The sequence below is a fragment of the Vipera ursinii genome (genome assembly GCF_947247035.1).
Source record: "Vipera ursinii genome assembly, chromosome: 15".
In the NCBI taxonomy this organism is placed as follows: domain Eukaryota; kingdom Metazoa; phylum Chordata; class Lepidosauria; order Squamata; family Viperidae; genus Vipera; species Vipera ursinii.
The window spans coordinates 242,562-255,048 of NC_139528.1; the positions used below are offsets into that span (position 1 = coordinate 242,562).

The 12,487-nt window shown below is 58.7% G+C and overlaps 1 protein-coding gene across 1 annotated transcript; it reads left to right on the forward strand.

The window, feature by feature from the left end:
• Positions 1–1,046: 1,046 nt before the first annotated feature.
• Positions 1,047–10,006, forward strand: CASQ1 (calsequestrin 1). The gene is made up of 11 exons (XM_083374664.1): positions 1,047–1,607; positions 3,051–3,135; positions 3,617–3,717; positions 4,382–4,493; positions 4,690–4,763; positions 4,966–5,096; positions 6,013–6,058; positions 7,214–7,268; positions 7,795–7,895; positions 8,330–8,404; positions 8,722–10,006. The coding sequence occupies exons 1-11, from the start codon at positions 1,365–1,367 to the stop codon at positions 8,875–8,877; spliced, it is 1,179 nt and encodes a 392-aa protein (XP_083230790.1). The 5' UTR covers positions 1,047–1,364; the 3' UTR covers positions 8,878–10,006.
• Positions 10,007–12,487: the final 2,481 nt, after the last annotated feature.

The window sequence follows — 12,487 nt, forward strand, 5'->3', positions numbered from 1 at the left end:
GCGGCGGCTTGGTCAGGGCCGGGGAGGGCAGAGGGATGCTTTCTGTGCCGGGCACATCCTGAGGCCTCTTAGCTTTGCCAGCTTTGCCAGAGACCAGCCCCTGTGCACCCCACGGCCAGCCCACGTGAACGGGAAGCCCCTGCCTGTGTTTTAGGGCCTCGGTTTCTCTGCCTGCCCAGGCGGCAAAGCGGCTGCCCAGGGCCACCCATACCCGCTCAAGAGGTGGCAGAGCAGGAGCCTCGCTCACAGGCCAACACCGCCTCGGCCCCCAATCTCAGCCAGGGCTTGCCGGGGACCTCGGGGATCTCTTTGCCCAGAGCGAGGCTCTCTCCACCAGCCGAGGCCTGGTGGGTGGTGAGCAGAGGCTGTTCCTTCCCTGCCCGGAGCTCTCCCGGAGGCAGCGTGCCCATCAGAAGCCGGGATGGTCCTCTGGAAGGCCTGGCCCACCGCCTGTGGTACCCGGGCACGGTGGCCTCTGCCCGAGCTGCTCTCCACGCCAGCCTCCCAGCACAGCGGCTGCGTCTGGATCTGCTGGCCGGCCGGAGGCTGCCGGCCAGAGACGCCTGGAAGAGCCAAGGCGCAGAAGGAGCAGCTCCCTGAGCCCCCCCTCTCACACACTTACCTAACTGCCCCCTGTAACTCAAGAGCCCCCAGGCATCTGGCGTACAGTGTCCAGGCCACCCCCCCCGCCCCTCTCTAATTTCCCTGCCATCCGCACAAGCCGGTCTTGATTTACCTCCGAGTCATCTCCTCTTATTTTTAGCCGTGCCGTCTTGCCCTGCCCCGCATGCCTCCTTCTCTGCCCCCCTTCCTTAATATGGCGATAAGAAGATGCCCTCCTATGCGGGCCGGGGGGAAGAGGGGAGAAAGCCGGAGGGACCCATCGTGGGGGGGAAAGCCTGGCCCCTGGTAGCCCCTGTGCAAAGGGGGTCCGCGGGGGTCCGCGGGGGGGCTGGCACTCCCCATCAGGCGGCCTGCTCCCTTCCTTCTCCCCATTGACATATATAGGCAGGAGCAAGAGGGGGCCAGCTGGGGACGGTGCCAAATATCTGTGGATAAGACGGCCCTCCAGCCCCAGAGCCCTCCCCCCCAAGGGTCTTTTATGCGCTGCCTGGAGCTTGGCTCCTCCGCCTTTGGAGCTCCGCGCCCCTCCGTGTGGTCGTCGCCCTCCTCCTCCTCGGCCAGTCCCGGGCACCTGCCTGCGTCAGCCAAGAGCCGCCAGCCCAGCCAGCGCCCGGCCCGGCCCGCACCTGACCAGGAGCCGCGAGAGGGAGGGGAGGCAGGAAGGGAAGCCCGGGCAGCCATCTCTCTCTGTCTCTCTCTCTCACCGTGGGGAAGGACCCCCGGAGCCCCTTCACGGCAGGATGAAGTGGCTCGGCCTTATCTTGGCCGCTCTGCTGCTGGCCTTGGCCGGCCCCGGGGCCCGTGGCGAGGAGGGGCTGGATTTCCCCGAGTATGACGGCATCGACCGCGTCATCGACGTCAATATGAAGAACTACAAGGCCGTCCTGAAGAAGTACGAGGTGCTGGCGCTGCTCTACCACGAGCCGGTGGGGGATGACAAGGCTTCGCAGAGGCAGTTTGAGATGGAGGAGCTGATCCTGGAGGTAGGGGCTGAGGGCGAGGAGCAGGAGGTGGTCTTCAAAGGCAGAGCACAGGGGCTTCAGGAACCGCGGGTCAGGGGGAGGCGGTGAGGGATGGACGTCATCGCTTACTGTAGCAGTCTAGCATTCGGGAGGTGGGACGGGCATTTGAAAGGCACAGTTTAACTGCCTCCCTTGAACCCATTAATGCGGGTCCTCTGGCCGATATTGGCCCTTCTCTCTGCCAGGGCAAGGGGCATCAAGTGGGGCAGGGGAGGTCACCAGGCTAAATTTGCCACCTCCAAAATTGGAGCCCCTGGAAGGGGAAGCGGCCAGGCCCACCTCCTTGGGAATGTTGTGGGGAGGGGGCAGTAAAGCCAGAGCAGCCTGGGGGAGGGAAGGAGGTGCTGTGACTGCAAGCAGGACCACCCTAAAAATTGACCCCAGGGAGCTGCCGCATTCAGGGAGGAAGTGGGGAGGGCCAAAAGAGGGAGAGGGCTGAGAAAAGGTGGGGAGAAGGAGAAGGCGGCAGGCAGTAGCCCTGCACTGGGAATAACTGTGGTCCAAACTAGGATTTTCATGCCACTAGTCCTTGTGTTTGCAGCAATGGTGCGAAGATGGGCAAATCAAAAACAGGCCCCTGCTGGGTCAGCCCAGAGACCCTGGCCCAGAAATCTGGCTTTCGCCAGAAACCACATTGAAGTGACCTCCCCACTCTGGCTGAGGGTTGCCCGGGAGATCAGCTCTGATGACCCGAACCCTCACCGGACTGGACCCTTACTTTGTCTCCAGATGCCCAGGCGGGGGCCTGCATTTATGCATGGTCGGGGGGGGCACCTGCTTCCCCATCAAAGGCCTGACCCAGATTTCAGGAGCCGGAAAGAATCTACCCCCTCTAACGGGGGGGGGGGGGAGAGCTGAAGCGATTCTGAGAGAAGACCAGCCTGTGAGCGTCTGAAAAAGGGCCTCTGAGCCTGAAGGAGGGGGACCTGGGCCTCCAGCGCTCCTTGGAGCCCCTCAACGCGGCTCGGGAAGAACAGTCCAGCAATCAGCGGTTGGGTTGGGTCCCCCCCCAGCAACTGCATCCACCCACTTTCATCCCTGACCGGATGGCCACCGGCATCCAGCGCAGCTGTTCTCCCTTGCCGCGATCCAAGGTTAAAGCAGCCAGAGGAAAAAGAGGAGGCAGCCCCCCTTTCTGAAAGCTTTGGCAAAGTTTAGGAGGAGCAAGGCGACCCGCAGCCTTCGTTGAACAGTCGCCTTTGGCAACGGTTAAAAACATCGAGAAGCCCTTCGGGCTGCTGTGGGGGGCTGGGAGCCAGGGGGTGTCAAGGCTTAATAAATCCATAGTTCTGGGTCCCCTCCCCAGAAATCCTTCCGGAAATCCTTTCTGCGGTGCTTTCATTCCCTTTCTCTTCCCTCCCTCTCTCTCTCCGCCTGTCTGCCGCCTGCGGCTCTTCCTCCCAGTTAGCAGCCCAAGTCCTGGAGGAGAAGGGGATCGGCTTTGGCCTGGTGGACGCAGAGAAGGACGCTGCGGTGGCCAAAAAATTAGGTAATGATTGGCGGCCACGGAGACCTTCCTTGGCTAATCAGAAGACCCTCCCTGAAGACGCAAGAGGCCCGCTTCCCCCTTGCCCAAGCTGGAGACGAGTTCCGATTAGGGCCCACCTAGGAATCTTTTCTGCTGGTGGAAGCAGAGCGAACGTCGGAGGCCACCAGGGGGCAGTGAAAACTGCCAGGCTCTGGGTTCATTCAACGCCCGCTTCCTTCTAAGGGACTTTTGGGGTTCCCTAGATGAGTGGGTCTGTGCCCCCCAAAGCTCACAGTCCAAGCGACTTGCCCCAGGGCAGAAGTTGGCTCTTCTGAGCCCCAGTTGCCTGAGAAGGACCAGATGGAAAGCAAATGCCTCCGCCCTTTGTATACCGATCCACCCTGGCACGGGATGCCCACTTTGTCAGAACCAGGTTGCCAGTCTTCATGCTCAAAGGTCCAAAGACAGCCTCTGGCTGACCCCTCTTTGGCCTCCCCCGCAGGCCTGGCGGAAGAAGACAGTGTGTACGTGTTCAAGGAGGACGAAGTCATCGAATACGACGGGGAATTTTCAGCCGACACCTTGGTGGAGTTTCTCCTTGACGTAAGTAGCAACTGTCTTCCCAGCCCCCTGCAGCCCCCTTCCCCTCTTTACAGGGGGAAAAGACCCCCAACACAAAGGCAGGAGAACCAAAGAGGAGGCTCTTTCCAGCCCACCCTGCTGGTGGTCCATGGGCACACTCCCACCCCTCAAAAGGCTTGTCTGGCCATCTTCCCTCCCCATCCCGGCCTGAAGACTGCCCAGGTTCTGCAGCTGAGCCAGCTCGGATCTTGCTGCCCTCAATTGGGCTTCATTGCACTCGTCTCCATCGCAATCTTATCCAGGCCAGTGGGAAGCACTGGCTGAGGAGGGGGGTCCATTTGGAGCTGTGTCACCCAAGGAAGGGTTCCTGCAGTATCCTGGGGGGGAGGGGAAGGGGGCTGGGAGTAACTCCTCCTGCCCCCCTCCCCCCAGTTGGTTCTGAACTCCCTGAGACTAATAGGGGGCCAGAGCTGCTGACTCCCAGGCCCTGTCCAGGGTGCTGATGGCCACCCTCTAAACCAGCGTTTCTCAACCTCAACCCCCAAGATGTGTGGCCCAACTCCCAGAATTCCCCTGCCAGCCTGCCCTCAGAAAAGCCCAGGACTCTTGGCAGAACCACCCCGTGTCAGCCAGGCAGATTTGGCCAGAGAGCAAGCCAAGGCCTCACCCTCGCCCTTCCCTGCAGGTCCTGGAGGACCCTGTGGAGTTTATCGATGGAGAAAATGAGGTTGAAGCATTTGAGAATATCGAGGATGAGCCCAAACTCATCGGTTACTTCAAGAACGAGGACTCTGAGCGTGAGTGGATCAGGGGGGAGGGGGTCCCAGGAGAAATGGGGTTCAGGACACCCAGGTCGTAAAATCCAAGATGGAAAGCTGGGTGGGGTAGGGCCAATGATGAAGAAATTTCAGGCCACCAGACCCAGGATGCCAATGTAAGGAGGGGGCTGGTCTGCTGGGGCTACCAGGGGAGACCCTTTGCCTTCTCTTCCAGATTTCAAGGCCTATGTAGATGCTGCTGAAGAATTCCACCCTTACATCCCTTTCTTTGCAACGTTTGACAGCAAGGTATGAGAGAGAGAGAGAGAGAGACATGGCAGCTTTGAGACCAGTGGACCTCAACTCCCAATGTTCCCCAGCCAAGAGCCAGAATTCTGGGGTCAAAGTCCGTGCCTTTTCAGGGAGTGCTAGGGCAGGAGGCAGCTGTGGAAACTCCCCCCCCATCCCAGGAAGCTCTGCCCATCCAACCCGCTCTCTTCTGTCTTGGCAGGTGGCGAAGAAGCTGTCTCTGAAGCTGAACGAGATTGACTACTACGAGCCCTTTATGGAGAAGCCAGTCACCATCCCGGACAAGCCGAACAGCGAGGAGGAAATAGTCCAGTTCTTGGAAGAGCACAAGAGGTGAAGCCTCGCTGCCCCCCTGCCCTAGGGGGAGGGGGGGCTCCCCGGCAACTCGCTGTACCTGGCGCAATGGGGAGACCTTCCTCGGTTGCCATGGCAGCCGTCTTCCCAGCATCAGCAGCAGCATCCCTGCCTTGTTCTTCTCTTCTTCCTCCTCCGGCTGCCATGGAAACGGCACACATTTGGCCCCAATGGTTGGCCGGTTCCTCTCCTTGGGCCTTGCGCAGGGGCTGGTGGTGCACATCGGCCCATAAAAGCCCTGGCCCCGGAGAGGAGAGAGGCTCTCTTGGGATTGCTTCCCAATGGGATCAGATGCCCAGAAAGGATGCCCCCCCGATTAAGAGCCTTGCAAAGAAGATGGCATTTTGGAGCCCCTTACTCCTGACCCTCCCCCCAGTTGGGGAACACGTCTCAAATGGGTCCTCCCCCTCCTCCCATCCCCGAGCAGGGGGCTCTCCCCAGCCTACTAAGGGGGCCTCTGCATGATGGCCCATACAAAAAGAGGGCACCCAGGGTGGCAGGTCTCTGATTGGAAGAAAAGGGGGCAGGCTGCTGCCTCAAAAGCCCTCTTTGGCGCTGACCCGGACACTCCCTCCAGAGAGATTCAGCTGCTAGAAGCCAGGGACGCCAAGGCCGGCCTATAACGAAGGGGTTTTGTAATGACTGCAGGCGTGTCATTACACAGCAAGCACCTGCCTGCTACTTGCTAAATAGGGTTGGAGCTGCTTAATATTCAGGTGGGGAATCCTTGGACTGGGAAGTCCAAAAAACTTTCCCTGGCCCGCTGCCAAGAAAATAGCCTTCACCGGTGGGGGGGGGGTGTCTTTACCTTGTCCGGCCTGAACAGACCTTGCTGGTCTCTGCTGCCCTTCTGCCCTCACCCTGCTCTTTTCCTCCGTCTGTCTCTCTCTTGCAGGCCAACGCTGAGGAAGCTGCACCCAGACAGCATGTATGAAACGTGGGTACGTTCATAGACCTGAAAAGGGGCGGGGGGGGTGCCAGGCAGGAAGAGCCCCTTCCCCATTCCTAAGTATGTTCCCAGGGAAGAGGAAGCAGGCTCTCTCCTGGGACAAGGCCCTTCTGGAAGGGCAGCCGAAGTAACTAGGTGAGGACTGAAACGTCCCCAAAGGAAAGTTGCTGAGCTGCTGGCTAGATTGCGGCTAAGCTGGGCACAATTGCTGCAAGACTGGCTTTCTTGCGGCCGTTTATGTGGGTCTCACGTGCAGGCTGCTGGTGGCTGGCTGGCTTAAAAGCTGCGTCCTTTCCGTCCCAGTCCCCAGAGACCCCACGAGGGAGGACGAAGCTCTCTGGGGACGGGAGGAGGGGAGGAAGCAGACAGGGCCTTTCCCTCAGCTGAGACAGTTCCTGCTGCTCTGCCCTGCTGACCTTTGCACCTGAACAGGAGGAGAGGGGCAGGGGACGATGGGGCTCCAGGCACAGAGGCTTGCACCAGGAGCAGAAGGAGTTGCCAGGACAAGGAGAGGGGCGGGAGGGAGGGGGCCTAAGGCAAGCACTGAAGGCAAAGGAGAAAGTCGGGGAGGGCAGCTTGCCCATGCCCCCCCCCAATAGCTTCACAGCTAGCAGAAGGTGGAACTCCAAACTCAGACCCCTCCCTCCCCTCCCTCCTCCATAATTGGAACCCAGTATCGGCTTCCCATGAATAATAAAGAATCAACACAAAGCCAGCAATTCCGGTGAAAACAGATACTTTGTGCTGGCCAGGTAATAAATTATAAATATATTTTCCCTGTTTACCTTTAAACATTCAAAGGCACCAACTGGTCCCCTTTGAACCCTCCAACAGACATGGCAGGTCTGTCTGGGAAAAGCCCCCTCTCCCCCCCCATTACCAGTGCTGCCCAGACCTCGTGCAAGGGGGCATACCTGGGTGCCTTGCCGAAGCCCTGCTTCGACCACAATGGCTCATTTACAAGCCATGGGAACTTTTGGGGGCCCTCAGCTGAACCCTGGCTTGTTTGCAGAATTCGGGGTGCTCTGAATGGGGGGTCCTGCTGCTTGCTTCTCCTCCTTGGGGGGGGCTGTCTGCCAGTAACAAATAGCCAAGAGAGCAATAAAGTCGCCCAGAGTGAGCCAATCTGCCCTTCCCCTCCATCCAGGAAGACGACATTGATGGCATCCACATTGTGGCCTTCGCAGAGGAAGACGATCCTGGTAAGTCACTCTAGATTGGGGGTGGGTGGGTGTCGTCCTGTGTTGACTCCCCAAGGACAAGAAACAACGGATGGAGACGAATAGAGGAGAGAAGCAACCTGGAACTAAGAAGGAATATCCTGCCTGAGCAGGGGGTTGGACTGGAAGACCTCCAAGGTCCCTTCCAACCCTCTTGTTCTGCATTCTATATTCCCTTCTCCGCCACCATTTCTCCAGCTATAAACCAGGTTTGTGCAAGAGGGGTGAAACGCCTCTTGCTTCTCGACACGCAGGTCACACTCATGTTGCTTGCTCAGTCAAGCATCCCTCCGGCCTGCAAGGAGCATCTGGAGAATGTCCCTTGGCTGCTGGTTCCCTTCCACCATGGGGCTGCCCTTGGCCAGAGCTGCTTCTGTGGAAAAGGAGACCTCTGCCGACGGGGGAGGAGGAGGCGAGGGGGGGCGCCATTCAGGGGCTGCAAGCAAGAAGGCTGATGGGGCCAAAGGCAGCCCCTTAATCCCCCCCACCCCCCCTTCTCTCTCCTCAGATGGTTACGAGTTCCTAGAGATCCTGAAAGAAGTCGCCCAAGACAACACAGACAACCCAGATCTCAGCGTCATCTGGATCGATCCAGAGGAATTCCCACTGGTGAAGAGTCTGCTGTGCCCTTTAAAATGGGGGGAGGGGGCTTTTAGGGGCCACCCTGGGAACCTTCTGGGTGCCTTTTCCCCTGGCACCTCACTCTGCTTCCCTCCTGCCCTGCAAAGTTTGGGCTGCTCCAGGCTGGCATCCCTTTAGCTGCCCCTTGGAAAGCCGGCTGTGGAGGCGGGCATTTGTGGGTGGGCAGATCTTTTGATTGGCGGCAGGGCAGGGCTGCAGAGGGCCACCAGGTGAGGGGCGTGGGAGAAAAGCCGGCAGGGTCCCCCACCCGCTGGTTCCTTCCACGTCCAAGGGGCGGGTAACACCTGGAAGGGGCTCTTTACCCCACAGTCCAAAGGCTGCCCCCCCATTCCAGCCATCCCAACCAAACCCAGGAAGTTCCCCCCCAGGCGCTCACTCCCCCCTCTTTGCTTCCTTCGCAGCTGATCCCATACTGGGAGAAAACCTTCGGCATTGACCTGTCCCGGCCTCAGATTGGCATTGTCAACGTGACGGACGTGAGTACATCCAGACACACGTGGCTGCCTCTTGGTGGTCAGAGGCCAGATCCATCCGGCACAGTCTGGCGATGGGTGCCTGACAGCTTCCCAAAGTGTTCGGTGCAGAGCAGCTGGCCGAGGTTCTAGGGAAGCTGGCAAGGGGGCCTGCTGGGGTGATGGGGGGCCGCTGGACTGAGCCTTGGGGGGGCAGAGATGACGGGCAGAGCGAGCAGAAGCCCTTAAAGCCCGGTCACTGGAGCCAGCCAGGGGGCAGAGCCAGGGGGCCTGGGCTTCCCCCCCCAGCAGCTCTTTCCTCCAATTTCCTCCCCCCCCAGGCCGACAGTGTCTGGATGGACATGGACGATGAGGAGGACCTGCCCTCTGCGGAGGAGCTGGAAGACTGGATCGAGGATGTGCTGGAAGGGGAGATAAACACCGAAGACGACGACGACGACGACGATGATGACGACGACGACGATGACGATGACTAAGGGCTGGCCCCTCCCATTTTTCGTGCAAGGCGGGCCCATCTGGGGGGCTCCACCCAGGTCCCATCTTGTCCTTCGGCACCACAGCTGACCCAACAGCAGCACCTTTGGCCTGCACGAAAACGCCCCAGCCCTAGCCAGGAAATATTTTTATATTGATCTTATTTACGTCCAAGGCCCTCACCGCAGTCTGACCACACTCCCTCTGCTCACGGCCCCCTCCGGGCCCCCGTCTGCCCTGGATTTTCTCCAAAGGCCCCTCCGTCTGCCCTCTGGTTCAATCTGCCAGATGCCAGGGGAGAAGGCTACCTTTTCCCGGGATGGTGCCGAGTCCCTTCCTGGTCCTGGAAGGGTGGCGAGCATCAGCCGAGGCACTGCTAGCACTGCCTGAAGGCTAGAGGAATTTCCCATCGTGCACCCCGAGACTCGGCCTTGCCGTCGCTCCTTGCTTTCTGCTTTGGCTTTGAGGGCTCCTTATTGGCCAAGGCCGCCCTTATCAGGGGAGGTCACCACGGCGTCCCTGACTCTGCGGGCTGCAGAAAAGGTGGAATCTTTACAAACACCCCCGCCCCCCCTTCCCATCCAGACCTTGGGGCGGCAACATCTCCCCTCCAGTCTCCCGTGGCAACAAGGCTCTCATCTTTTCAGGCAGATAAGCCCAAATCACTAGAGGGCAGCAGTTTAATTTACAAAGATATTCAGCCGTGTGCAAAGAACAAAAGCAGAAAAAGTGATTGGCAAGATAACATCCCTTCAAAACTGTTCCCCAAGTGATTCTTCTCCTTTTACACGAAGAGAGCCAAGGAAGGGGATTTTGCTGTCCTAGTTCTTTGGTGTCAGGAACCGATCTTTTGCTGAACCCTTCAAGCTCCACTGTTTAGGAAGAGAAATTTTGAGTCATTTTGGTGAATTAGTTAAAGAAGCGAAAGATGCGCCAGCAGTAAAAATCAGATGAAAATTAACTTTGGAGCTGCGGGGGGCAAAGAGATTCGGGCTGTTTTCCTGCTCTCCTTAGTGAAGTGGGGGGGGGGGAGCCAGCTCAGTAGGCAGTGAGGGGCCTAATGTACAATTTGTATATTTTTCAACACCTTTGTACAGATCAAACCAAAATGATTAAAAAAATGGAACACTCCCTCCTGCCCCTTCTTTGGCACGCAGGTTTTTGGATCAGGAACTCTGGAATGCTCTGTGACTGGGGAGGAGGGAGGGAAACAGCTCAATTTTTCTGGCATGGAAACTGTGCACCCAAAAAGGGCCAATGCCACACAGCTCCCACCCTGCCAGGGAGCCACAAGGAGCAGCTGGAGGGGTGCCAACGGGCGCCGATTCCCCCTCCAGAGAACATGGAAAGGCCACGCAGCTCCCACGGCTGGAGGCTGATAGCCTCTGGGGGCAGCCCAAACAGCCAAGGGCAACCCATTAAAGGCTACCCCACCCCCACCCCAGCACTGTTTGTGCTTCTTGATGGTCTCTATGAATAATATATGCTAATCAGGAAGAATATGCAGCCTTCCGTCCAAGTTTGCATCTCTGGCAACGGAAAAATGCTGCGTCCATCCATCATCCCCGCAGCACTTAGGAACCCGCTGGCTCTGCGGTCATTCCAGGACTGGCCTTGGCTGCCCTTGGAGGGACGGTGCTGCGGTTACTCCCATTTCATGGAAGGGAGAAACGAGGCCAAGAGAGAGAAGCTGAAGAGGAAGGGAGGGGATTTGCCCTGGAGAAGAGTCAAGGAACAGGATTAGCCCATCTGTGGCGCCTCTAGCGGCCTTTAATTAAACCTCCGTGGCCAGGGGCAGTTTACCTCCATACAGCTGCCAACAGTGGACAGACAATCCTTTGCTTTATATTGCTTACTGGAAGCAGGGTGCAGAACTGGGGGTGCAGGGCTGAAAGGGAATTGATAAGCAGCTCCTTTTTGGTCTACTGGAAAAGTCTGATTTTCCAAGTGATCCAAGGAGAGGATCCATGCCTCTCCCTCTGGAGGGACCCTCCCTTGTCCCCCAAAGGGGTCACGGAGGGCAGCAGGCAGAACTCCCCACAATTCCTTCGGCAAAGTTCACATTTGCATCAGTGCTGTCAGCTTTTTCCTCCTCCCCCCCATAAAAAATGCACAAAGAGCATTGCCAGTCTATTAATATCAACTCTGGTAAAAGCTTTTCATGCACATGTGTTGTGGGTGATGGAGACACGGGCAGCAGAGGAATCCTTCCTGTGGGGGAAACAGGCAGAGAAGGGGGTTTTTTTGGGGGGGGCCTCTGGCTAAACTTTCTCTGAGGTGCTTTAAGGTGGAGAGAACCTTAGGGTGGGAGGGGGTGTGGGGCTGTGAAGGCAGGTGACAGAACTGGCAGTAGCTCCTCCAGACTTTGGGGCACCGTCACCTTGGCGTATCCACCGTCTCTTCCCAAGGAAGTCACAGAAAGAAACGGGAGAAAGAAACCACCTCCATCGCTGTTGGGGGGCATTTTAAGGCTCTTCTACTGCCCATCCTTAACCCCAAAGTCCGCTCTCTCTCTCTCTGCCTCTCATGGGCTCAGCCACCCAAGCCATATCAAAACCACTAATGAATCTCCACAGTTAAGTAATGAGTAACCATGCTATTGTGAACCCAATTTCTCTCCCCCCCACAGCTACCAACCGGAAGTGGCTGAACTCGTGTGAAAGGGGGCTTCCTCCTCTTAATTTCCCCCCTGGCCCTGCTGGAGGGCAGGGGGGGAACCCAGCACCTCCGGGCTTCTTCTTTCGGTCTCACTCAGAGGACATTTCTTGTTCCATTCCGGGCAGGAAGTGGCCAGAGAAGCTGCGGGAGGGGAACAGCGGCCCTTCCCAGCCCAGTGTGTCAGGAGGCCCAGGGAGTTTTCCCCACAGTGAAAAAGTCCCCCAGAGGTTCTCTCTGGGCGCCCTGCTTTTCCCCTGAATGTCCCCCGAGGAGTTTTAGGGACGGCCACTGACTCTGCCCCATATCGGCCAAGCATTTGTCGCCACTGGTTGGGAGCCGCTGGCCTCTTGGCCACAGAGAGGCTCCAGTCTCCGTGGCCTCCAAAAGATGGCTGCCGCTTCTGCCAGGGGGGGTTTCAGCTCAGGGCCAGCCAGCTGGTCCGGGCACAGAAGCTCCGCCATTGCCTCTCGGCTGCTGCCCTCGGCCCTCTGCCTCTCAAGCCTGGGCAGGGGGGGGGTCCTCCTGCCCATGCCCAGCTCAGCCTCTGGACCCCAGGGGAGCCACGGGCAGTGGGGGAGGAAGGGCCTTTCCTCCAGGCGACGCCAGCACAGGCTGAGAGGAAGCAGGGAGGAAGGGGTCTCAGAGAGTCTTTGGACACTGGGCCGGCCGAGGGTCTCTTCCCCCAGCCCCGACCCCCAAGGAAGAACAGCTAAGCGGAGTGGCAGGCTGAGAAGCGGAGCACCGCGGAGGCCCTTCCGAACGGTCGGCTCGCCTTTGGGCACTGCCGCCCAAGAGCTGCCCACGTTCCTCAATCTGGACTAGCGACACCGCGGAGCGAGGACCACCACGCGTTGTAAGAGGCGCACAGAGAGGGGGAAGTGGGAGAGGAGCCCCCGAATTCCTCCCCGTCGGACAGGCCCGACGTCCCTCGGCCGCCCGCTCTGGTTTCTTTTG

What these genes read in the sequence shown, in the direction of transcription:
- CASQ1 (XM_083374664.1), top strand. Translation starts at nt 1,365, where the DNA reads ATGAAGTGGCTCGGCCTTATCTTGGCCGCTCTGCTGCTGGCCTTGGCC. An exon ending in TTGCAACGTTTGACAGCAAG is followed by an intron (nt 4,764 to 4,965) that starts GTATGAGAGAGA and finishes CTGTCTTGGCAG; the next exon opens with GTGGCGAAGAAGCTGTCTCT. An exon ending in GCATTGTCAACGTGACGGAC is followed by an intron (nt 8,405 to 8,721) that starts GTGAGTACATCC and finishes CTCCCCCCCCAG; the next exon opens with GCCGACAGTGTCTGGATGGA.